Consider the following 25,280-nt stretch of genomic DNA (forward strand, 5'->3'; position numbering starts at 1 on the left):
AAAAGAACCCATCCTTGGATAAATCCTGAATAAGGTCCTAGACTACTATTCCTGTACAAGTATGCTGAAGGCCATCATTTAGCAGTCCTTTCTAGTAGCATTCAACTAAAATGTCCAGGACCTGCATTTCTGAAATTTTGGCTGCAACCCTGTGACAGAACAGTCAGGCTGCCAATCGGAGCAGTGCATATTCTCCTACTCACTCATAGCTCCATCTCATGCCATGTATACCAAGAACTGGTATGCAGATTCCTTCAGCCACTACTCAAGTTTGAGGGACCAGCAAACACATTCCACTACAGTACCCACAGAAGGCAAACCTCACCGGACTTTGTCTAGCTCAGCTTCAGTGGAGAGCCTTCCAGGCAACAGGAGTGATCCATGCAAATTTTATACCAAGAGATTTTACAGGAAGTGACATTCACCTTTCCATCCCCACATGTCCATGAGACAAAGAGGGACTGAGCTGCATGTTATATAGAGGTCTTCCCATAAGCTCTCCATGTACTTGCCAATGTTACCTTATTCCAGACTGCTGAGGGCACTAAATAATTTTTGTTAAAAACTGTAAAAAAAATCATATATTTTAACAAACCAGTACTATTTTTAGCAGTGCTGCTTAATTACTGCAGTGTTTCAAGTCTTTTATCAGGCAGATGGCTTTTAGATTAGTTCAATTGTAGTTCAATTGTAAGCCTCAAGTAGTTTAACAGGAAATATTCCAGGATACTAGTATAGGATTGCAGCCACAAATGCTTACAGTATAAAGCAGATATCTTTATAATTATATAGACTGTTGGCTCATTTAGTCCAGTAAGAGCTGAAACAGACAACCATATAGGTGCAGCTTGATGTCATCCCTTTGAGTGCTGGATTGGGGCTGTGGCAACCACACACTGAGGCCCCGATCAGGCTTTTTTCCAGCACAAAAAAAACAGTAAAATGCTGCTCCTTTTTGAGCCAGAAAAAAGGCATCCTTTCTGCTGCCGCTGTGGCTTTTTGGTGCTCCTGTGGCATGTGGTGTCTAAACACTGTGCTGCTGGAGTTCTGAAAAGCGGCTTCCTGATGGCTTGGGGTATGCATCGTGCATACGCCACATTCCCAAGCCGACGGTAAGCTGGTGTATTTTGCCAGTCTGTTCTGGAGTCTACTTTAAATGATAGCAGCATTCCATGGCTTCAGGGTGGAACAATTCCCAGTCTTGCCATCTAGGACCATTTTAACTGGAGCTTTCAAATGGAATCTGAGATTTTACATAAAGGAAACATTTGCTCTGCCTCTGACAAAAGCCTCCTTTTGTTATCAACCAGGGCTGACTCTGCTTAGCAGTCAAGATCAGACAGGATTTGATGCCTTTAGGTTATTTAGCCTCCTCTGCTCACTTTTTTATTGCTTTAAAATGGCTGTTCCTGTGCCTAAAAAGGCCTAGGAGGGCTAAAAAAACACAGTGGAAATTCCCCCATGGCCCTCTAACTTTTTATTTTGCAGAGACGGGCGCAGTGGCAGAGTGTGGCCCTCCAAGGTCTCCTGGAGGAACAAGCCACCATTTGGCCTTACACAATTGCCCACCTAAGTTCCAAGGAGTACTTCTTCCATTACATTGCAGATATGATCATTCTATCTTTTGGACCTGTACTAAAGACGCTTTATGTGTTTCCTATACTGTGAAGTTACTACCTTAACATCCAACCTCTATTGACTGCTACACATTCCTCTCCTTTAATGGCAATGCTGCTAATCCAAATTAGCAGAGTAGGTGATTATGAAACATTTAAGAAGTCAACACAATTTGTCTTAAAAGCAAATAACCCTTGACAGTTTCAGGCAGCTTCTCTTATCGGGAAGCTTTCCCCGCCACCCTTCAGTCCCATGATTATGCCTTTCCCATTTCTTGCTGACCAGTAGCCCATAAAGGAAAGAAGGGTTGTTCTACCTTATAAGCAACTTTGGAGGGACATCTCTTGCCGAGGCCTAGTGGTGGGGACATGAGAGTCAGCATTTCATACATCTCAGTGTAATGGATGCGGCCACTGCTCATGGAGGGGAAAGAGGACAAAGGAAATGGGGGGGAAGGGGAGATGCAGAGAGACGAAAGAAGAAGAAAAAGGCATTCCCAGAGACCCAAACCCCCAAATGAAACAGAATATAGGGAACAGAAGAGAGAAAACAAAACAAAAAGACAAAACAGGAAAAGAACAGGAAACCCATTAATCAATGCAAATCATACAAGGCAGCCTGTGCTGATATCGATTTATAGCACGCCTCACACAGACCCAGGAATGCCACCAGTATGAATGACCTGCCTTTCCATCTCTGCAGATGCATTCTCTGACCAGCTTTTCCTTCAGCCTGCCCCCATTACTCCAGATACTTCCCAGGGCTGTGTGCAAGTGGCATAAATCAAGATTCACAACACTTCAACAAGGGGTTATTCGGGGTATGGTGGTGCACGCCTCAATGAATTAGCAGAACCAGAGCTGTTCCTTCAGCTCCAGTGGCTTCTTTCTTCCTCCACCAAGTCCTGCAATTCATGTTGCCACATAACCCATGGCTGAAGTGGCAGGTACATCCCTCTCTCATAGTGTCTATGCAATCAGAAAGTAGCATCTTGCATAGGAGGGCAGTGAACCAAGACAACTTGTCAAAGGAATGTGTCAGTTTGCTTCCATCCAGCTCTAGGATGGAGTACTTTCCCACCATGCACTGGTGCAAAAGCATGCTCAGTGGCTAAGAAAACAAAATCAAGAAAAAAATTCTACATGCCATGCTCCCGTCTCCTTCTCCTCCCCTTCCCAGTTCTTTCACACATGCAAATTCAGGTTCCACCTGGTAGGAGTTTAAAGAGTCTTGGCAGAGGCAGCTGTTTGCCCTTCTGAGAATCAAGGTTCATTTGGGTTCCTACATTTGAAAGTGACAGTTAACAGTGACTACCTGGAAGTATTCTCTGTCTTATAACTCTCTTGTAATGGTATGTTATACCATACTCGGTGTTTAAGGTAGCAAAATCAACCAGGACCTCTGGGACCTTCAGTTTGAATCCTTAATCTGATCATATGAATGGGGATTAGAAAGAAGGAAGAATATAGACCTTTCTCCCTATTCCCATCAGAGGTAATTTCTCTTGGCAGCTTGTAAGTGAAAGAAAAAGACACCTGTAGCCATGCGATAGGATGCCTTTAGGTCTTTAAAAAAAAAGATGTCCAAAATGGAAGCTGTTATCTGACATAATCAGACATAAGATGAAAGTAAACTTTGCTTAGGTTGACAAAGCCAGCTCTTAGCTCTTGCTAGGTGATAGACACTAAGGCTGACAAGTAGCCTTGCCTGCTACTTGTTAAAACCATTCTTCAAACTTGTTCCAACAGCTCTTAACTTATCTTTCAACCAGATGAATGCTGAATCCAGTGTTAAAACACTGTGTTATTAGTTTTTAGTTGTTAAGAGCAACAGCTACATTAAATGCCCAGAAAGGACTTTTAGGGAGAAGGAGATATAAGATAAATAATTAAATAAAGTCTCATTAATCCAAGGTGTAATTTGCTTTGGGTAATATGCTTCATTATTTTATATGTTCTTCATTCAATTTCCCCCAACAGTTCACTTTCCTCCATTTGAAACATTTATTTATTTCAAACTTCCTTCTACCAGATAAATTAAAAAAAAAAGACTTGCACATCATTAAAACTGTTTTACATGAACTATTCCATACAAGGGAAGCCCCACTAGCCGATATGTTTTTCATCCCAGGATAGTCATGCTCTGTTGTAAAACTTTCAGCTTCAAAGCGAGACAAATACTTTTAAATGCTATTTACTTCTTTCCTCCTCTGTTTTAACCTCTATAATCCTTAGTTGTTGCAGTGAAACATTTCAAAATGGGAATTATGCATCATTTTGTGGTGAGCAAATGAACCAAATCATTGTTCTGAGATCTTGCAGTGAAATCTTGTGTAAAAGAGAAGAAAAAAAATGACAAAAACTACATACTACTGTGGGATAAGTAAGAAAAATGAGGGGAAATGAGATGATTTGGGTCTTTGTAATGACAGAAAAATAGTGATAATTTGGAGAAAAGTTTGTTTCTATCCAGTCCTTGGGGAAAGTTTGTTGCAAAACTTATACTGATTCTACACAGAAAATTTTAAAAAGTAATTATCAATTTGCCAACAATCTTTTAAGGTTTTAGGCAAATGTTTGGCTCAAGAATAAAAACCGTCATGTTTCACAAGACTTTCTAGCCAATATTATTCATGAGAAAGAATGGAGGGAAACATTAGCGAGAGAGACAACAAATACATGAGAATTGTATTTGCTCTTGGATAGCTGCGTGATGGAATAGTGCTGTGTTGCTGCTGAGAACTAAGAATAGGGTCCAAACACTTTCTAGTATCCCTGCATGATGTTAAAAAGATAGTCCTGTATACCCTCTACAGACGTTTTCACTTCTGCCTATGATGTAGCTGAGTAAGTTGCAATGTCTTCTGAATGTGAACTGCATAAATGCTCTTCAGAAAGGCAATGTTTGATCTGTTTTGGCTGTGCAAGGTTGAAATGCATTCAAGATACAGTTATTTAATTAGAAGAGAAATGTGGTCTGTGGTGAAGCTTTGGGCAGAGAAATAATGATGATGGTAAAACGATGAAAAAAATGACCCTGAGCATTACTATTTTGAGTTTCAGTTATGAAGCAGCCCACTGTTCCCTGTGCTGTAATGGCTGTCCCCCCGCCCCGCCCCAGTCAAAGACCAGATTTTGCAGATTGTCCTGAGAATTATAATTGCATCCTGGAAGACTAAAGAGGAAATACAGAGAAATAGAGGCTTATTCATGCGGCAAGTTGTAGACAATTTTAGAAAAAGATGAAAGAACAACATGTCTGAACATCCTTAGCTGGCGTGCCTGGGAACGGAAGGTACTACATTATTATCTTCATTCTCAGAAAGCAATGGTGAAGAGGACTTAAGGGCAACCAGAGACTTGTAAACAGAAAATAATAATTGGCATGTTTATTGTCCACAGCTCCACTCACATGATGCAGCACAAAAATGGTTTTCACTGGCCACAAATATGACTGTTGGTACTTTATAAGGAGCAGGGACGTAGCCAGGATTTTAGGAATGGGGGGGGGGGGGGTCCAGACTAAGTGCCACCATTATAATGGGGCTTGGGCACGGCGGCGTAGCAGCACACACCATTCATTTTTCTAATGGAAGGGGGGGTCCGGACCCCAAGAACACCCCCCCCTTGGCTACATCCCTGTAAGGAGCACTTGTTTCCTGTAGTGACAGAAGGATATCATTCCTCCACTTGCTCCAACAGCCAGGAAGTTAAGTCAGTGAGATATCCCTGATGTGTGAGAGCAACCTCTGTAAATCCACTTTTGTGAAATACTTTCAGAAACGATAGGTTGCTTACCTGTAGTTGTTTGAGTGGTCATCTGTGCCCTCACAAAAATGAATCTTGCATATGCACAGATCTGACTCATGGAATGCTCCAGAGCTGAGTAGCTTTTGGAGGTAACCCTGCCCCATTGGGTGCCAGCATAAATAGCACCAAGTAGCTACTCCCCTCAGTTCCAATGTCTGTTGCAAGTTCAACCTGCAAGAATGAGGGGAGGAGGATGGGTGTGTGAGGACACAGATGACCACTCAAAGAACTAAAATAAATGACTTGGCCGCCTTCTTCATGCCTCTGTGCCTCACACAAATGGATTATTATCAAGCTTATCAGTGGAAGTGGGGCTGGTCAGCTCCAATGCCCAGCCAAATTCTGCATCTGTCCATGCTCAGCAATCAATCCAATAGTGTCAGATAAAGATGGGTAGCTGGGCCCAAGTATACAAAGCTCCAGCAAGGCGACTCCCTGCAGCCATGCATGAGAGGCACAAACCGCACGGGTCAAGTGTGATGTAATTCATGAGGCAAGTTGTAGATGTGACCTTTTAGCAAGTTGATGTGCCTATCTGATGAGATCAACTATCCTTCACAACAGTCTATGTGAAGAAACTAGAAAGCCACACTTACATCCTCCATAGCGAATGAAAAGTCTAGGGGACTTCTGGAGAGGAGCAGTGCAGTGAGAGTAGTAAGACTCAAAAGACATGCCAGGATCTGGGAGGCAGGGCATGAAAGTACCAATATCAATCTTCCTGGGATCAGAGGGGTTGCAGTCACCTCAGGGCCACTTTGTGAAGTCACGAATGCTGTAGAGGGAGTTTGGTGGGCCTTTGATGTTAAGGAGCCACAATTGACACAATCGTGTGTTGCTTGCAGAGAGATACAAAAGCAATGTGAAGGGGATGGTTCTTCGTGGCCACTTCAGCTGCTTTCAAGGATTGCTCCCACACACATTTCAGAGCTGAGAAATCCAGTTCTTTACAGCCTGACTCAGGAGGCTTCAATAAATCAAGCACAAGTTTACATGGTACCCCTCATAGGGACAGAACAAGCATTTCGTGTGGTCATCTGACCATGGGATTTTCCTTCCACACAAAGCACAGTTCTTAAACAAGACCTGGAAGGCCATATACTATATCCAAAACCGCTGACAAAAATCAGAGGCTGAGAGTTAGAGGAAAGATGGGAGGGAATGACCATTAACAAAAGGTATTTGTGTGTATATGGGGGGGGGGGATGGAACGTACATGACCCAGGATTGAAAGGATATTTATGGACTGTGGGAGGTTTCAGTAAGGAACCATCCCTTAAAAATGGGAAACATGGCTGATCTGTGAAGGAGTTGTCCCTTGTAAACCAAAGAAAAAGTCAAAAGACAGACACTCTTCTCCATACCTTCCTGAAGGAATAACAGCAACGTTGTAATAGACCTGTGCTGTGGTGAAGACTCAAAAATACTGTATTATTGGTCAAATTTTTGCAAGATCATTTAGGCAGTGTATCTAGCATCTTTTTAAAATATCCCTTGCCCTCAAATGCCATAGGCAATCAGTGAAGCTGGGAGACTCTAGAGAGCATGGTGCCTTGGTTGAGGAGAACTGGTATGACTGGTGACTATCAAGAATCTAGGGAGAGATTACCATGCCCACCAAGGCCACTTGGGTGCAAATAAAATGACCCAACAAAATTATTTTTACCATCCTGCCTAAAAAGGGAGAAGGAGAAGAGAAAGGCACACTGTAGAAATATGAGCCACAGGGCTCTCCACATATTGAGGTTTCTCGATCCTTCTGTGATGGAATTCAAGAAAAAAACAGCTCACATTTTTGTTCAAAGAGAGGCAACCAAATCCACTATCAGATTTAGTTGGCTTATGATGATGTGAAACACTTCAGGGCACAAGAACCATTCTGTGTTGTCTATATCTGCCCCGCTCAACCAGTTCACCTCTGTGTTGAGAATCCCCTGAATATCTTCTGTTTCCAGGGAGAATACACTGATCCCTCCATATTTGCGGATTTGATATTTGCAGATTTGATTATTCATGGATTTGATTAATATGCTCTCTCTAGGAATATCTAGGTCCTCCAGTGCAACTCTATGGCCAACTTCAACTAAAAGTTGCACTGAAAGACCTAGAGATTTCTAGAGAAAATAACCTACTATGTATTTGTAGCTCCTCCAGTGCAGTTCTATGGTCAGTGTCTGTTGGACGTTGACCACAAGTTGCACTGGAGGACCTAGAGATTCCTAGAGAAGTGGCCTCTCAGATAAAAACATGGTGTTTTTGTTATCTGCAGTTTTTTCGATATTCACAGGGGTCTTGTGCCCCTAACCCTAGTGAATATGGAGGGACAAGTGTATATTGATTTCTACCCAAGTAATTATAGGATTGCCTCTACCGTCAACAACTGTGAGTGCTCCCTCCACATGCTTAGGTGTGTCTTGATAATCATATTGTCAGTTCAGATTAAGACTGCCTGACTATAAATTCTGTGAAGAGAACACCTGTAGTGCCAAACTGACTGCCCTCAGTTCCAGTTTGACAGTGTGAGATGCTTCCTCTGATTTCCATTTGGTCTGTGCCAGTGGGATTGCACTGAGTGCACTCCTCACTCCCTGAAGCTGGCACTGGTGAGGATCTGGGTCTTGACTTCTCTTGGAACTATTTTCCTACCAGGGGTATCTTTCAGACCTTCCACTTCCAACAGGGAAATCTGATCTTTACATAATGTATGCACTGTATGGGCAAGGCAGAAGGAATCATTGAAGATATCAAGAATGAAACTGTCTCATACAGGCTGGAAGACAAGAGGAGAAAGGATAGCTAATAAGGGAATAGATAAGGATAGATAACAGATAGTAAAAGGAGTACCTTAAGAAAGTTATTCCCCCAGACAGAACAAAAGAAATTGAAAAGAAAGAGTACAAACTGAGGAATTAAGGTAGATGGCTGTGAAACAGAAGACTCAGCAAAATACAAAGAACAATGATTTGACTATAGCTAAAGCAGGAAACAAGAGTGGATTTGCAGAGGCTTCCTTCCCATATCAGGGGTTCTTCATGCAAAACTCTTTGCTTTAGTTCTCTGCCTGTTAGAATGAATGAAAACAGTAACCCACCAAAAAACTCTCATGATTAAACAGATTTGTTTTGCTTATGCAACATCCACGTTACATCAGACAATATTAATTTGTTCTAATACATTCGATATAAAACAGTAAACTATATCACCAGTAAAATAATAACTGGTGGAGATTTAAAGTATTAGAAAGTTTGAGCATTGGTTTAGGACACTGGGAGATCAGGGTTCAAATCCTGGCTTGGCCATGGAAACCCACTGAGGTCACTCTCTCAGCCTCAGGGGATGGCAAAGGCAAACCCTCTCTGAATAAATTAGCCAAGAAAATCCTATGATAGGTTCATCTTAGGGTCACCTAAGGGAAATGACTAAAGGCACACCACAATGATGCCATCTGGTAAACTTTGAAAGACATCACTCGGAACAGGGTTTCAGGAATGAATTTTGAAGCTGGCATAAAAGTAATATGTGAGTGTGAGGGTCTTCTATTCATTGGAGATCCAACATCGCTTCTGGAATTTGCTATATAACTCCATAGCATATGTGTATGGGAAATATATTTTTCCATTTTAAAGTTTACAAAACTAAAAAGAATAAAACAATCTTGATCTTACCCTAACCAAGCCGATTCAGTTTGAAAAGGCCAAATAAAAAAAATGATCAAAAATGGACTGAAATTAGAAATTGGGAGGGAGGGAGGAGAAAAACAGTTGATATTTTTGATAACATTATTGGGTTAAAAAACAACATTTAATCTGGGTATACATGTGTAGGGATGGGAACTAGGGATATTCCCAATGGCTCATTTTATTTCTCTTCCCAAATAAGGGTCCATCTGTTTTACTGGGGCCTAGAAGACCACCGTGAATACTATTTTGTAGTTTATGTTGTGAGCTCAAGCTATCTTCCACACATCTTCCTGGCTATAACAGCTGCTGGTTCTGAGAAGATTCGGATCTCTTTAAACTCGAGGGAAAGCAATGCCAAAGTTCCCTTGTGAGGTGCAGTGGTGGCAGCGCAGGGGAAGGAGGGGTTTAACGGGATGTTCCTACTGCCGGGCTGTGGCTGGGGATTGGGAGGCAAACCTTGCAAGCCACCCTGTAGGGGCAGTTCTCTCCCAAGCCCAGAGGAGGCGAGATCACCCGTACTAATTTGTACATATCCTTATACAGGATCCTGCCACTGGAAAGAAAGCACAGGTGGGTTAATAGGGCTACTAAGGAAATGGGAAAGAGGATTCAAGTGCACAACTGGTAGCACCAGAAATGTCAATTTTTCTCCACCTGTTTCTAGCTAGGAAAACGTTCTATAACAATAAACTCTTGTGAAAATATAGGTACTACCTCCTTCATTCCACTTCGTTCCCACTCAGACAGAAAACTTTGTAAAGGCATACTATGCAGGCAAAAAATAGATCCTAGCATAGTTGCCAACAAAAAGGATAGGAAGGGTTAAAATGTCCTGACTGAGGCAGTGATAAGATGCCATCTAATACTTACTTGCTGGCTACAGCCTGACATTAATAGTTCTTCACCCATCTTACAAGACCTATTCCAGGAAAAGTCAGGAAATGGTTTTGCACAGTCAGCTATTTGAAGAAAGCCAATATGCTTTCATCTCCTGGTGTGAAGCTGAATTGCTAGATTTATTTAGTTTCAGGTTTTTTACATGTGGAAATAATTATCTAAGTTGAACAGTGTTCAAGACAAAAGTAGAGAACCTAAGCTTGCTCATCTCCACTCCAGCAAAGTTAGATAATGTATTGTATTAATTGGAGGGGGGGAGTGCAATAGTGCTATTCTATGATTCCTAATTCTTGATAATCAGATTCAGAGTTATCAGTATATGATAAATCTATTTCATGAAACTGCCGCAGGGTATCTGCCAGAAGGAAAACTGAACTGCTTCACTGACATATGGAAGGAAGAAAAGAAAGTAGTGTGGAAAACCAGTGACCTGGAACCACAGCATTGTTGTATCAAAATGCAATCTTTTGTCAGGCAGTTCAAAGCAACATGTTCCAGAAATCTTTCCTTTACAGTTTGAGTCCATAGCAAAATGATTTCTAAACAACTGTCATAATCTCATGCAAACTTCAGAAATATGCAACATGTGTGCACATCTGAGAACTGAGACTCACTATCAGGAGAACCTGTGCATAGCCACTTTTACTGATCACTAAAACTTCAAGCTGAAGATCACGTTTTAACTGATGTCCATATGGAAAAAAGTAACTTCATAGCCAAAAGTAGCATAATTAGGAACACTAATTCTAGTCTCACCTCATCTTTGATATATTGCTTTTGTATGTGTAGATATGTCTTTATCTCTATCAGTATCTATACCTATATATCTTGTCCTGCCCTATTAAGTGACAGAACCCAGCAATTGAAGCTGTCCTGACAGATTTAATGGAGCTATCAATCACTACAAAGATGACTAGATATCATCTCCAGTATCAGAGCCAGTAAGCCTCTATAGATAAATTCCTGGGGAGCATGATGGAGAGTTGCACTCATAGCCTGGAAAACGTCTTATAGGCACTTGTATGAACTGAATGTAGGACTAGATAGGTCTTTAGTCTCATCTTAAATGGCTCTTATGTTTTTATTCTACTGATGGTTCAGTTCTAACTCTAAATGTGATATTCAATCCAGCTCCTCTTTCTAATCTGTGTGGCATTCACAGTCTGTTTTATCTCATGTATAGCCATGTTAGTCTAGAAAATCAGGATGCAAATGCATCTTGTAGCACCTTTGAGAGTAACTGGAAGAAAGGGGTTTGCATGCATCTGAGGAAGTAGATTGAAGTCTATGAAAGTTCATGCTACCAATTTCTTTCTTTCAATTACTCTCAAAGGTGCTATAAGATTCCTTTGTTTTATCTCATATCACTGCAAAGGAATTAAAAATCCAGTCTGGCTAAAAGAGCATGGAAGATCATATCATGAACTAACAGTATCAGACTGACCGATTTTACAGAAAACCCCACAATTATATATTAGGCAGATTCTGTCCTGTTTGTGAAATTCCCAGATTGAAAGAACTTCAGAGATGATCCATCTCTTTTATAAACCATGAACATTTTCACGTATTTTAAGAGGACCTCATTCCTGACACAACTGGCAATTAAGAACAAAGCTCCCAAGCTATCTGATTTCAGACCTCACCAAAAATTGCTTATGATGTCACACCAATGTCAATGCTGCTTTAGGCTAAGCACCATCACACCTGAATGCCGGAGTTAGACATGTACATTGAAACTCTCATGGGAGCTATAGTGAAACTGTCTCTTTTAAACATGCCAGATTTGCTTGGGTAGGAATGAGTGACTTCATTGAATAAAAGGATGTCCACTTCCACGAAAATTTTATTTCTCAGTAAGTTGTGCTGAGATAGGCTGTTCAAAAATAGATTCACAAAGATGTCACAGCTAAAAAAAAGAATGAACATTGGGCACACATTTTTAAACTCAAGTGTACATCCTCTGGTGAGTCCAGTTTATGCTATGGCTCTCAGTGTTTTTGTGGCACTTTTTGCCACAAAAAGTGTGGAATTCCTCTCATTTAAAGGGATTTCAAGAAGCTGATTGCAAAACCAATACAGTAGGACTCAAATATGGGAAACAGATAGACCTTAGTTGTTTTTTAAATCCCCCTCTTAACCCTTAACTCAAACCAATTCAGACACTAATTGTCCGAATAAGCAAAACTGTCTCATTGCTTCAAAAGTCACTTTGGTAGGCTGTCATCCAACCACATTTGGAAGTGCAGGACTGAGAAAAGGTATTTCCATTCCATTCTTGCTTGACTTGAATATTACTATATCTAAACAGAATTTTTGAAGTATGTAAAAACAGAGTAAACCTACATACCATGCAGCCCTGTCATACTCTGCCCATATCCGGACAAATTCATCAAGGTGGTGTGGTCCTAAGATGGAGGAATCTCGAGTCAGGTATTCAAAATTGTCCATGATGACAGCCACAAAGAGATTGAGCATCTGGGCATGGAGGTAAATCAAAGAATATACAAAGGCAAAACAATAAATAGAGGTCAGAAAAACCAATAGAGACACATAACAAAGCTACGATGGAACTCCTGGCAGAGAAAATTCTTCATCTATGCTGCATGTTGCTCTTGCTGTAAGATTTTAGTACTTTCAGTAACGAATCACAACAATGACATGACGTTGTATTACACTTTCTCAATCAAATAGGTGAAAGCTGAACTAGGACTTCAGGCACTTTCTTGATTCCACTGTATGTTGTATCCCACTAATCATAGGATGGTGGACCATGATTTGTTAATAAGGCTAGAATGTAAAAATTAGGTAAGGGTGAACTCACCAAAAAGGAGCAGAAGAAGATGAAGGAGACAAAGTAAACATACGCCAGATCTGTGCCGCAGTGCTCATTCTCATTTTGTCCAGATGTTGCTGTGGTGTCTAGCTCACATCCTTTCCCTTCTAGACATGAAAGCATGATCTCCTGCCATGCCTCCCCTGTGGCACTCCTGCAGGCAAAACAAATCCACCCTCCAAGTTGACTGCTTTGCTCAGCAAATCTCCCTTGTAATGCCATTATATCTTGCATTGCTCTTTCATTCGAACAGACTGTGGTCAGAAATCATATAGCACTATCCAAATATAGCACCATCCACTAGTCACGGTGGTGATGGAGAGGAGTAACTAATCCATGCCAACACAACTTGTACTGAGAGAGAAATTTAGTTAATTTACTGAGTTTGTTTAACCTCCTGCCCAAACAGCAAGTCTCTGGGATATGGAATAATTATCATAGTTCCTTCCAAAGATGCTGCAAATACAGCTTCCTAATAGTCTTTATACTGAACACCATGTGTACATCAATACAGAATTATTAACTAACCAATCTGATTATATCCAATTAGAAAAGAGAGCAAGGCTGGTAACTACAATTTCTAATTAGACCCAGTCAGATTTTGGAGGAGGGTGCATGGAGTGCTACTTCTGTATCTAATTAGACATTACATTGCACATTCTTGTAGGAGAACTGATTCCCATCTGGGCAAAAATTTCCTGGGTTAATGGGTCATGACACAGCTGCAACTGGCAACAGAGAGAACAGCAGTGACTTCTGCGATATTCTTCCCTGTTACTTCAATGAGGAGAAACAGCACATTTTTGTCCACATCCTGCCTTTTGTAGAATTTTAACTAACTTCTGAACATGGCAAAGGAAAAAAAAAAAAGGAAAAGGAAAAAGAATAAAGCAAGCCAGAAAAGGGAGAAAACAGTGTTGCAGGCCTGCATAAACTGCAACTCACTGAGCTGAAAGAAGACATTCAGCCCAGTGCTAGTGGCCAGGTATAAGGATGCACAAAGGGCATTTACCGAGGGGAGGTAGGTAGCACTGATGTCACTATGGCATTGAATCCACTCAGTTTTTCAGTGTAAATTGTAAAGGAGCTATCCAAGGTGCTGATCCCCATCCCTGAAACAGATTCATCATGTTGGGTAGCTCACTGAAGGTCCAGGTGAAAACACAGAATGCACTGACTGTCCCACTGACCTTGGAGACACCCATCTCCCCTGCACTGCATCCTTACTTTAGCTTTGTATTAAGCTGATAGTTATCCAGCAGATCACTTTTCAAGAGCTTTTGGAAGTCTACCTAGAGAAGGATAGTGCTGTGTTATATATAAAGTTTCAATGGATCCTCGCATGACTGCAGAAGCCAAGTTACCTGAAAAGAAGCATGAGAGAACCTAGGAAGCTGCGAAAATTGTTGTGACGGTTGATGTGACTTTCTTCATCTAATTTGATATTCCCAAAAACCTAAAGACAAAGAGAAATTAAAAGTCAGTCCAGCAAGGTTGATGATGTAAAAATGAAATGAAATATAATATTGTGAAAATTTCCCAGCCTGGCTGCTCTGTGGGTTATGTTCAATGGCAGAGGAACTGGACTGTTTGGGGGAAAAGAATCTTTTGTCTTGAAGACATAACAACATCCTCAAGGTGAGGAAATTTTTCTCCAAAAGATTTGGGACTCATGACAGAGGTAAAGCCACACATTGTATGCATATTAATTTCACTGAATAGGTTTTGTACATTTTGTGTCTAAAAATAGCAACTTCTTTGTAATTAGGAAAACAGGTGGAATGAAACAAATATATATATATAAATGTGACAGAAACTTAACATCTTTTAGCTCTCTCTGACAATGTCAGGAGCTGAGTCTTTCAGCTTACCTGCCATGACAAATTACTTGGCTTGCCTGTAACATTATGTGTTGCTGGTAGGGATCATGAGATACATAGTTATAGGTTAATTAATAGGGCTTTTACTCTCCCTATGAGGGTGATGGTTAAAATGAGGGCTTTTACTCTCCCTATGAGGGTGATGGTTAAAATGAGGAAAACCTACGCCTGGTGATTCAAGGTCCATCCCATGAGAACGAATGGTATAGGATGAAAGGAGAGGCAACCATGAGAAAAAGGAGGAAAGGAACCTGCCCGAGTTTAATAGGTGAAACGGGCTGCTTGCCCACTTAAAATCTGAATTATGGTATGCTTTAATTATACTGTATTAACAGTTGACTTTCAGTCCTGACAGCACACATTTGTGGTGAACATTTACAGTTGCTGAATAAAGCTTTTCAGTTTTACTACTGGAAGCCTGGATTTCTGAACTGGAGTGTTCCTGTTCATGATAGGCAGAATCTGGTCCAGTCAAGTAGATTGTGGCAGGGAAATGCCAAATAACATTCCTCATGAACGACAGATTAAATTCTCCACTCCTCTTTCTTTAAAGAGGAAACCTTCCATTTTGTCAGCGTGATGGATGCTAGGGGCGGATTATATGCTGCAGTTCAGTGACTGTAATGAAGCTCCAACAAAGTGCTCTTGAAAGGGGACAGTTTGCATAAGAGAAGAGAGTACTTAACTCTTCCCCTCATCCCCTTCTCTCTCAACTTTTCTGTTGCACCAGAGCTAGCAGATGACAAATAATGCAGCTACTTGTAATTAGTTGCGGGTAATTAAGGTGTTACTGATGTCACATTTCAGGCACAACACAATGAATAAAATCAAAGTTATTTGATGGGTGCAATGGGTAAATTTCTAGTTACTTTCAAATGTTACTTTTAAAGGGAAGGAGACCAAAGACATCCAAAGTTTGCGATGTTATGATTTCAGAAAAAATGTCTATAAAATGATGTACCAATGGGACATTCACCAGACAGAATTGCAAAAATGTATAAAAAAAGCCATCAACAAATATTGGAAATGTGAAATGCGAAAGCAAACAAGTTTTGGCTGTTGATAAGATCAAGAATGCAGAAAATGTTGAAAATAAAACTTAATTTTTTATATCTGACACATTCTTGCTGGGCTTTTTTGGCTTTAATAAACAGATAGAAAAAGAGATAGGTAGACTGGATCAGTTTATGGTGGAAGCAGTGAACATGACTTATGCTAAATATTGGAAGGTATCAAAGATCCCTAATGAGGACAAATGGATGTGTAAATTAGTGGTGATGGACAATTTAACATCATTAATGAAAGCTAAATCCAGAGAACAGTTCTTGCAAGAGCGGAACCTGTTTACAGCTTATTTGCAGCAAAGAGAGCGGGAGATGGCACCAGCAGTCTTTGAACTTTGATTTATTTTATTTAAGTTAAGAAAGAGATAACTATTATAAGGGAAGGGTGGTGTTTCCCCCTCCTATCTTAGTTACAAAGGGTTAAAGTTAAGAGTAACTGCATACATGAAGTTTATATATGAAAGGAATGGAGAAAAGCATTAAGGGATATGATGTTTGTCTTGGCAAATGGTAATCGAATATTTCTTATCTTTTAAATTTTATCTACTGTTTTGTTTTGGGGTTTTTTGAGAGGAGGATGTATATATACCGAAGAATGTTGTTGTGGGTTGTAGTGTCTTGTGTTGCTATTATATGATTAATATGTTTCCTATTGTTGATATATAATTAAAAATACACTCATCCCTTGGTATCCATGGACTTGCCATTCACAGTCTTGATCATTTGTAGATGACAAGTGCTCCCTCCCTCCCTCCCTTCTTCTCCATGGCACTGGGGCTGTTGGGGCATATAATCCATGCTGGCTGCATGGGGACTTGCTTTCTCAGCAGCATTCATGGCCCAGTGTGCGCATGCCCCACCCCACCCTCCGCTGCAGTCAATGGGCACACTATACATCAATTGGTTGTGGTGGAGGGGAGGGGGTGTGTGTACGCTGGGCCCCCGAGCGCTGCTGGGAAAGCAAGTCCCCATGCAGCTGGTGTGGATTATAGGCCCTGGTGGCCCTGGTGCCGGGGGGGGGGGGGGGAAAGGAAGGGAGGAAGGGAGGACTTCCATTGTCCCACCATTGGGGACAATAGGATTTGAATGCTTGTGAAATTTTGGGATTGCAGGGGGGCCAGGAACGTATCCCCAGCGAATCTGAAGGAAGCACTGTACACCTCTAAAAATTACTTTTAAGAGGTATTATTTAATGTTCTCTCATGTTCATAGGATTTTCCCCCATGTTTTATGCCATTTTCTTACCAACTGTATGCCCCATAACATAACAAGTTACTTGTTTTTAACATTATAACAAATTATGACAATGGATTATTTTTTAAAACACTTTAACAAGAAATTGAATAAATTGTTTTTAAAAGCTAAAACTAACTTTCCAAACTCTATTCTCAATGTGAAGTGCACGCCCTGTCCTGAGATCTTGTGAAGCTTTACCTAGTCTGTTCACTTGATAGGAGTGAGATCAGAAGTATTTCTAAATATTTACATACCTGCATCCCAATGATTGCGTAAATGAAGAAGAGCATTGCAATCAGAAGACAGACGTAAGGAAGGGCCTGAAAGTGGCAAACATTGCAAGGGTGTGTTTTATTATTTGCACAACATACATACTATATATATATATATATATATATATATATATCCTTCTATCAACTCTTGAGACTGAGATACTTAAGATTGTTGTCAAACTAAAAGATATCCAAATAACAAGTTCAACATGACAAAATTAGGTATTTAGGCTTCCCAATAAATTTGGTAGTTTAGCTCGCTTGGTTGAATGGAGCTATTATTTGTGAAACACTGGAAAGCTGACAACTACTGAGGAGTTAAAGCTTTAGCCCTCTTTTTCTCTCTCCTTTTATGTTTAAACATGTAGTCTCTTCTACATAACAACATGGAGAAAGAATGTGACAGGGATGAAGGATCACTGTTAGTGAACATGACTGCAGTTTGCTGCACATCATGGGCAGAAGATTACTATTGTTAATCCTCAAATAGCATATTGATGTTTCTGCAGCCCTGAAGTCATTTTTTTGCTCACCACACTAGATTTTTTCCCATGGTAAAAGTGCCAGGGCTACAGCACTGGGAACAGTGGGAGTTGCAATCCAAAAGGGTACTTTTCCAAGGCTTGGTTATAGTTGCAGTATTGGCACAATGGTAGCAGTTCCTTGCATGTTCCTCCTCTCAGTTTATGTGCAGTAGTTTCAGCTGAAATAAAATTTGTTTCCCTCCTGCAAGAAATCTTGTGACTGACTGCTTTGTGATGGTTGACATTCTGAATTGGAACTTCTGCAATTCAGTTTGTGTGAGCATAGGGACTGTATATGTAATGGTCTAATTGTTCCACTAATCTTGGAAAGAAGACAGAAGAACATTTTTTTACCTTGAATGACTGTACAAAAGTCCACAGCAGAATTCGGATGGTGTAACCCTGGCGAAGTAGTTTGATGAGACGGGCAGCTCGGAACAATTTTAGAAAGCTCATATTGAAGCTGCTCGTATTTACCAGCTTTAAAATAAAATCAGAATATGAGGAGGAGGGGGAAAAGTTAAAGGAAAAGCAAAGAAAAAACACCATCCCTATCCCCATGCTTTGAACCCCCACAAAGGACAAGGAGGGAGAATGGAAAGGAACTTCACCTTGCTATCCGTCAAGATAATCTCTGTAATGCTACCAATTACAGTGATGAAATCAAAGATGTTCCAGGTGTCACGGAAATAATTCTACAAGAAGATGTGGAGGGAGGGGAAGAAAGGTGCAGATAAACCAAGTTGTGAATATCCAGATAATAATGACATGCTGACAAAAAAGGCTGCAACTACTATTTCTGGGAGAGACAGCCTATGTTCTCATCAAGTTGCACTCACTATTATAGACTTAGAGTTATTGACCTGTATGTCTTCAGGGCAAAGGTGTCTTTGTGACACTTGGCAACTGCTTTCAGGAAAGTCTTTGTTGTCACAAAGGACACACATGGAATAGGGGCAGGCACCACCTTCACCTTAAAAGCTAAGGGCTAGGATGGATATGCTACCCATTTTTACCAAGGAGCACAGTGGAATTAGCTCAAAGCTGGGATTTTTACTCCTGTCTCACAGATTCAATGTGGAGCACTCTATCCATGAGATCACAAACACACACAACTGCACTCATTGCTATCATCATCATCCTCTCATTATCATCATCACCACCACCTTTTAACATGATTTTGTCTATAATCACTTATAGATCCACTCACTTCAATTTTGTCATAACTTTGCTTTCCAGAAGGAATTCAGGGTATCATCATGTTTGTCACTATATTGCATCATATCTATATAACTTGTTTTCCACTGGATATCTGACATGTATCACTCCAGATCCCAAATATCCAGGGAGCCAAACAACTGCCTGATCTGATATATCGTTCCTCCAAATTAGTGAGGACATACATATGATGGAGACATGCTGATTTGACACAGTAAAGCATTTTACTAAGAACAAACTGAATTTCATATAACCAGAACATCCAACTCAAAATGCTTTGTAACTTACCAGAAAGCCAAAGGCTATAATTTTCAGGACACATTCTAATGAGAAAACCATGGTAAAAGCAATGTTCAGGTACTTCAAAACCAGTTCATAGGTGTAGGGAGCAGAATAGTACTGTCAAAAAAAGAGAAGGGAGAGTTATAATGTTCTGGATCCCATTTGCTCTAATACAATAGCTTAAAAGTTTGCTTACCACTGGTTTGCGCCTTCTCATTAGAAATTCAGGTGGCAATTCAAGTAACAAAAAATATTCCACATATCATAGAGGAATTAAGTCCACGAGAAAAAATATATAGTCTTTTAATTTGAAGTTACACTGTCCATCCTTATTTGAGATGACTGCTACAGCATTTTTAGCGCTTAGAGTATCTTTTGTATTTTTCAATTTACTATAGATTGGCATGGTACAGCTGTTCTGAGTATGAAGTGTGGCAAGTAAGAAAAATTAAGTGTGCAATTAACAGCCAATGTATAATGGTAGCACAGAAGGAAAACAGTTGTTACACAAGTTACCCATGAGAATAAAACAGATGTAGTTACTGCATTTGGTATGTGATGGGGATTTATGGCAAAACTTAAGGCCCAAAGTAGGGTATGCATTTCCATTGGAAAACAGGACTGTGCTGGAAAACAGCAAGCTCTCTGGGATAACAAACATTTCACACATTACATGGCAGGAACCTAGATTTGCCAAGAACCTAGATTTGCCAATTAACATGGATTCACAACTTATTCTGTCTCCTTGTCAACCATTGGTTACATTCACATGCTACATTTTAAATGTATCAATCCACAACTAAAACATAACACATGAGCTAGTCTTTACTTGCATTTCTAAGTGACAAAGCACCACAGGTAAGTGCAAGAGCATTTGCTTTGCACGTATATTTATTTAAAGCATATTTAAAGTATATTTATTTATTTAAAGACTCTAGCCTCAAGCCAAAGAGTCTCCCAAAGCTGTGTATGTAGGACCAATAAAAATAAGACTGGTTCTCTACCTGAGACTATAGAGAGACAACAGTAGGTTGTACTCTTAACTAGGGCTGGCACTAGGACAAGTGCCACCCATTTTACAGCCAGTTAAAGATAAAAGGAGCAAAAATAATTAATTGAACTTGTGCTTTTCCAGACTGGAAACACATCAGTGCTTTAAACAATCACTTAAGCCTAAAATTAGTATTTATTCTATTTCATGTACAACAAGGTGAAGCATTTATTTCATCTTGATTGAGGAGAGGTCCCATTATGTCACAATTATATATTAATATTGTGTTATAGAATCATAAAATAACAGAGACACCCAAGGGCCATTCAGTCCAACCCCCCTGCCATGCAGGAACTCACAATAAAAGCACCCCAACAGATGGCTATCCAGCCTTTGTTTAAAGTCCTCCAAAGGAGACTCCACCACTCTCTGAGGGAGCGTGTTTCCCCCTGTTCAAGTTCATTTTATTAATTTGACTCAGCTTTGTAATCTACTCAGGTCATTTTGAATTTTGATTCTCTCCTCTGGGGTATTAGCTACATCTCCTAATTTGGTGTCATCTGCAAATTTGATAAGCATGCTCTCTATTCTTTTGTCCAAGTCGTTGATAAACTTGTTGAGTAGAACTAGGCCCAGAATAGAACCCTGTGGGACCCCACTGGTCACTTCTCTCCAGGATGAAAAGGAGCCATTGTTGAGCACCCTTTGGGTTTGTCAGGTCAACCCATTACAGATCCACTTAACAGTTGCATTGTCTAACCCACATTTTACTAGCTTGTTTGCAAGAATGTCATGGGAGACCTTATGGAAATCAAGATATGCAATATCCGCAGCGTTCCCTTTATCTACCATGCTGGAAATTTTATTTTTAAAAAAGAAAAAAAGACAGAGAGATCAGGTTGGTCTGGTATGACTTGTCATATTACAGTCAGACATACTGTTCCTTCTTTTTATAATTTTACCTGCTATACCCAAGAATTCTGATGAGCAAAATGTTTGGGTCAGGGGCACCTGCTTTGTAGGAGCCTGGTGTGAATTGCCTCAGTTGCTCACTAGGGCAGTCCTGCAGCTCCACATTCTCTCCACAGGTTTTCTCTAGCAATGTTCATGAACAGGTGCCAGAGCAAGTACTCTCTTGCTACTCAACTTTCAATGCACGCCTGTTCCAGTTCTAGGATTTCAGTTATGTATTCATGAAAGGATCTGGATGGCTCTTAAAGGATGACTTTCATGGAGCTGTAGGTCTATGTTGTGTTAAGCCTCTACATACTTTGGCTACTACCATAAGCTTTATAATAAACCCTGATCTCTAATACTCTCAAATGTCATATTTCAGAACAGTAAACATGAAGCACAGCAACAGAGCCAGATTCAGAAAGCTGTGAAAATAAGAAGTTCCTTCATCTTTCTGAAGTAATAGTGACAATGTGGATGTGGGCTGAAAAGTTCAGTGAGGACAGTACTGATGATCTCGTTTTCATTAATGCAGAAAATGCTGAGATTACTCCCAAATAATAGTAATAGGTAAGGAATCTCAACCTACCACATCTGTCAACATTCAGATGATAATTCATTATTGCCCAAAGTAATGTCACCCACACTTCTGGATACAGTCATTTTTTATGACAAAACAGTGAATAAATACAGCCATGGAGTTCAACTTGGGGCCCTTTAGGTTTAGCTTAGGTACCCTAGGTAACTGCTTATTTCACCAAACCCTAATTATAAGGCAACTTTATACATTCAACCAGTTTGTTTATAGCTGTGAATCTGGATCAGAAGAGAGTGTATTTCCCATATGACATGTTTAAAATGGTCAGATTGAACCAGACAATTGAAATTAACAATAAACTTTTAAATAGCACCCCGACTCCACCTTACCTTCATCATTAGAACGACAGTATTAAGTGCTATCATGGCCATAATGGTGTATTCAAATGATGGAGAGACCACAAAGTGCCAGACTCTGTACTGAAAGGTGTGTCGGTTTTGAGGCATGTAGCGGGTGAGGGGTTTAGCACTGATAGCAAAGTCAATGCAGGCTCTCTGGAAAGAGAGGGGAAAGAAAGATAGTGTGCATATTATTATCATTATTGCTAGTTATTATATTGCCCATACAGTGCATTGGGAACTTTACAATGGGGTAGTGTGACATCTGTGTCTGTGTGGTTCATAATCTACAAAGATGAGAAACACAAAGGAGAGAAAATAATTATAATTATGGTTGAGCTGAAGAACTCTTCAGAATTTTGCTTTTGTTTTCTATGACATTGAAAAGGAACTCTAGTTTTCAATGTGCCTTCAACCGCTCCTTCAAAATTTCCATTTATTTTTTATCTTAGGCCTGGAATCTAGAATCAATGTGTGCAAAAGCTGGCAAGTGTGGGTTTTTAAAAAGTAATCATGCACTCATGCAATTATCCACCTGACTACACACACACACACACAGAGAGAGAGAGAGAGAGCAAGAGAGCAAGAGAGCGAGAGAGAGCGCATGCATGCTCTGTCTATGGTCATCTAGGCTTGCAGGGCTTAAGAGCATAGTACCAGAAAGTCAGTCTTGGAGTACTTGGCACAGCACTACCTGAATCGTGACTATTCCAAACATGAATGAAAGTGATTTGGTCCTGATGTGAACAGATTGCCCTCAGTTAACTTTTTCAAAAAGAAAATTGAGACACAAGTAAATTTGGTTCAGCTCCAATATGATTTCTCTTGGTAGGTATGGGCAACATTGTCTTGAACCACTGGGATGTTTGACAGCCCTCATCTCATTTTGAGATCAAAATGTCCTAAATATTGCACCATACTATTATTATGATGCTGATTTGTATACCAACGCCTACATCAGGGAGAGTGATGTGACATGGAAATAACATCCTCGTCTAGTTCTTAGAAAAGTGGTGCACAGATGGTTGAGTTTAAAGGTACAATATATCTGCTTTCAAGTGTTAATCAACTAACAGCTTTTTTAAAAATCAGTTCATTTTTAGACTTCTGTAAGACTTTTTTTAAAAAACAAAACAAAACAACATTCTTTGCACTTCTTATAATGAGATGCTATGTACTACAACCTTGAAAACCCAGAAGTTTTGGGATGGTACATCCGGTTTCCATTCATGAAATAACAAAACCACCAACATGATACCTCGTTCTTCTCGAGACTGCATTCCTCCATCATTTTATCTCCTTGCTCCTGGAAAGTGATGATGATGAGAGCCACAAAGATGTTAACAAAGAAAAAAGGGAAGACTACAAAATACACCACGTAAAAAATGGACATTTCCATGCGGTTGCTGCGGCTGGGGCCACGGTCCTCCTCAGTAACATCCACAGAATGTTGCAAAACCCTGGGGACATAGTGAGTGAGTATGTGTGTATGAAAGAGAGAGAGAGAGAGAGAGAGAGAGAGAGGTCAGATGCTAATGGTACAGCCCTCAGTACCTATACCGATTTGGCTTTACTAGAATACTGCACCAAATGAATGTGTCCCAGTCTAAGACTTGATTTACATATCCACCAAAATCAACCGGAACATTTCTTCAGCTACAATATCCCATCCCATCCCTTGTAACAAATCATTGCATCTAGAAATGGAATGAAATGGATTGCATCTAGAAATGGAACAAAAGATTCTTGCTCACTTTCCACAGGGTTGCAAGTTGAGTAGGGTTTTTTGGAGGAGAAGGGAAGGTTCAAACAATTTCTTTCCTTCAGCCTAAAGTGATAATAGTCCTGTGGCCAAAACAGATGGCCCAAATGTGGCGTGGCAGTGACGATACTAGTACATGCTAGCAGCGTTTTGATGGTAGCCTCCCGTCCACATGGGGGCCACCATCTTTACGTAAGTGATGTGCAGCGTCCACATGTCACTGTACATTGCTTATGTAATGAGTGTGCCATTGGCGCACTCGTGACACCTGCCCGGTGGCAGAAAAAGAACCTGTTTTTTCTGGGTTCTTTTTACTTCGGATGGACGCTGTGCAGTATGGCGGCTGCGGCATCCCTCCAGAGGGAAATAGGCCACTGGCAGGCTGCCCTTTTGGGGCAGTCTGTCCCGTGCCCTGGAAAGCACTACTAGGTGATATCTCTACAGGTAAAGGCAGGCACTACTTTTAACAACATCTGGAGTGCCCTTTCCCTCTTAGTGGCCAACCAGATGCAACAGTAAAGCCCAGAAGCCAGGTATTCCCTCTTGGCATGGAGAAATCTACTCAGGTGAATATTGGAGTCAGACATTTCCCTTGAAGTTCTGCAGAATGGGGAGACAACCTGACCCAAAATCTGTCCTTGATTCATTTAAAACAAAACAAAATAAAATAAAATCCTCCCCTTAGAAATGGAACTGAACACCTTACTTCGGCCACTGAAATAGAAGTATAACAGCCATCCCCTTATCACTATAGTTTAGGACTAAGCTAAAGTGCTTCATTCCCAGTATCACTAGAGAGGGCCAAGGGAAATACTCACTGTGGCCATCCTTCCCCTGTGGAAACAGTGAAGAGGGTAAGCAAAGCCCAAATGATATTATCGTAATGAAATTCATGGCGCTTCCATTCTCGGCATTTCACTTCCATCTTGTTTTTCTCATGGTCCACATAGTTGCCTCTGTAAGGTTGAGAGAGATCATGACCCTCTAGATTAGGGATGGAATAGGATTTCTTAATGGAACAGAATAGTGTCAGATTTTCCTTGTACCAGAGAATAGACATATCTGCCATTGTTTTGGCTTCAATTTACTTAAAATTTCTTATATGCATAAGTGCAGTATGATTTTAAAAACAATTAAAATAATTTCATTTAAACAGTATAAATTACATGAAAAAAGTTAAAAACATAAATAAACACAGCATACACCCCAATTAAAAAAGCCTCTGATAGTGATTCTATATTAAAAGCCTGTTTGAATGGAAATGTCTTTGCCTGCCAGGGAGCCTCCTATGGAAGGGAGTTCCAGAGGGTGAGAGAGCCACCAAG

General features: G+C 40.4%; 1 protein-coding gene across 1 annotated transcript in view; it reads right to left on the bottom strand.

Annotated features, from left to right (window-relative positions):
• Positions 1–25,280, bottom strand: part of CACNA1E (calcium voltage-gated channel subunit alpha1 E) — a 378,294-nt gene that overhangs the window by 33,904 nt on the left and 319,110 nt on the right. Inside the window, 11 exon segments of the mRNA XM_042461588.1 lie at positions 1,934–2,030; positions 12,351–12,478; positions 12,825–12,990; positions 14,201–14,292; positions 17,271–17,336; positions 18,167–18,292; positions 18,424–18,507; positions 19,319–19,429; positions 22,185–22,349; positions 23,452–23,653; positions 24,774–24,911. Of these exon segments, the coding sequence (XP_042317522.1) occupies positions 1,934–2,030; positions 12,351–12,478; positions 12,825–12,990; positions 14,201–14,292; positions 17,271–17,336; positions 18,167–18,292; positions 18,424–18,507; positions 19,319–19,429; positions 22,185–22,349; positions 23,452–23,653; positions 24,774–24,911 (1,375 nt within the window).

Source organism: Sceloporus undulatus, chromosome 4, assembly GCF_019175285.1.
Source record: "Sceloporus undulatus isolate JIND9_A2432 ecotype Alabama chromosome 4, SceUnd_v1.1, whole genome shotgun sequence".
Lineage (NCBI taxonomy): Eukaryota > Metazoa > Chordata > Lepidosauria > Squamata > Phrynosomatidae > Sceloporus > Sceloporus undulatus.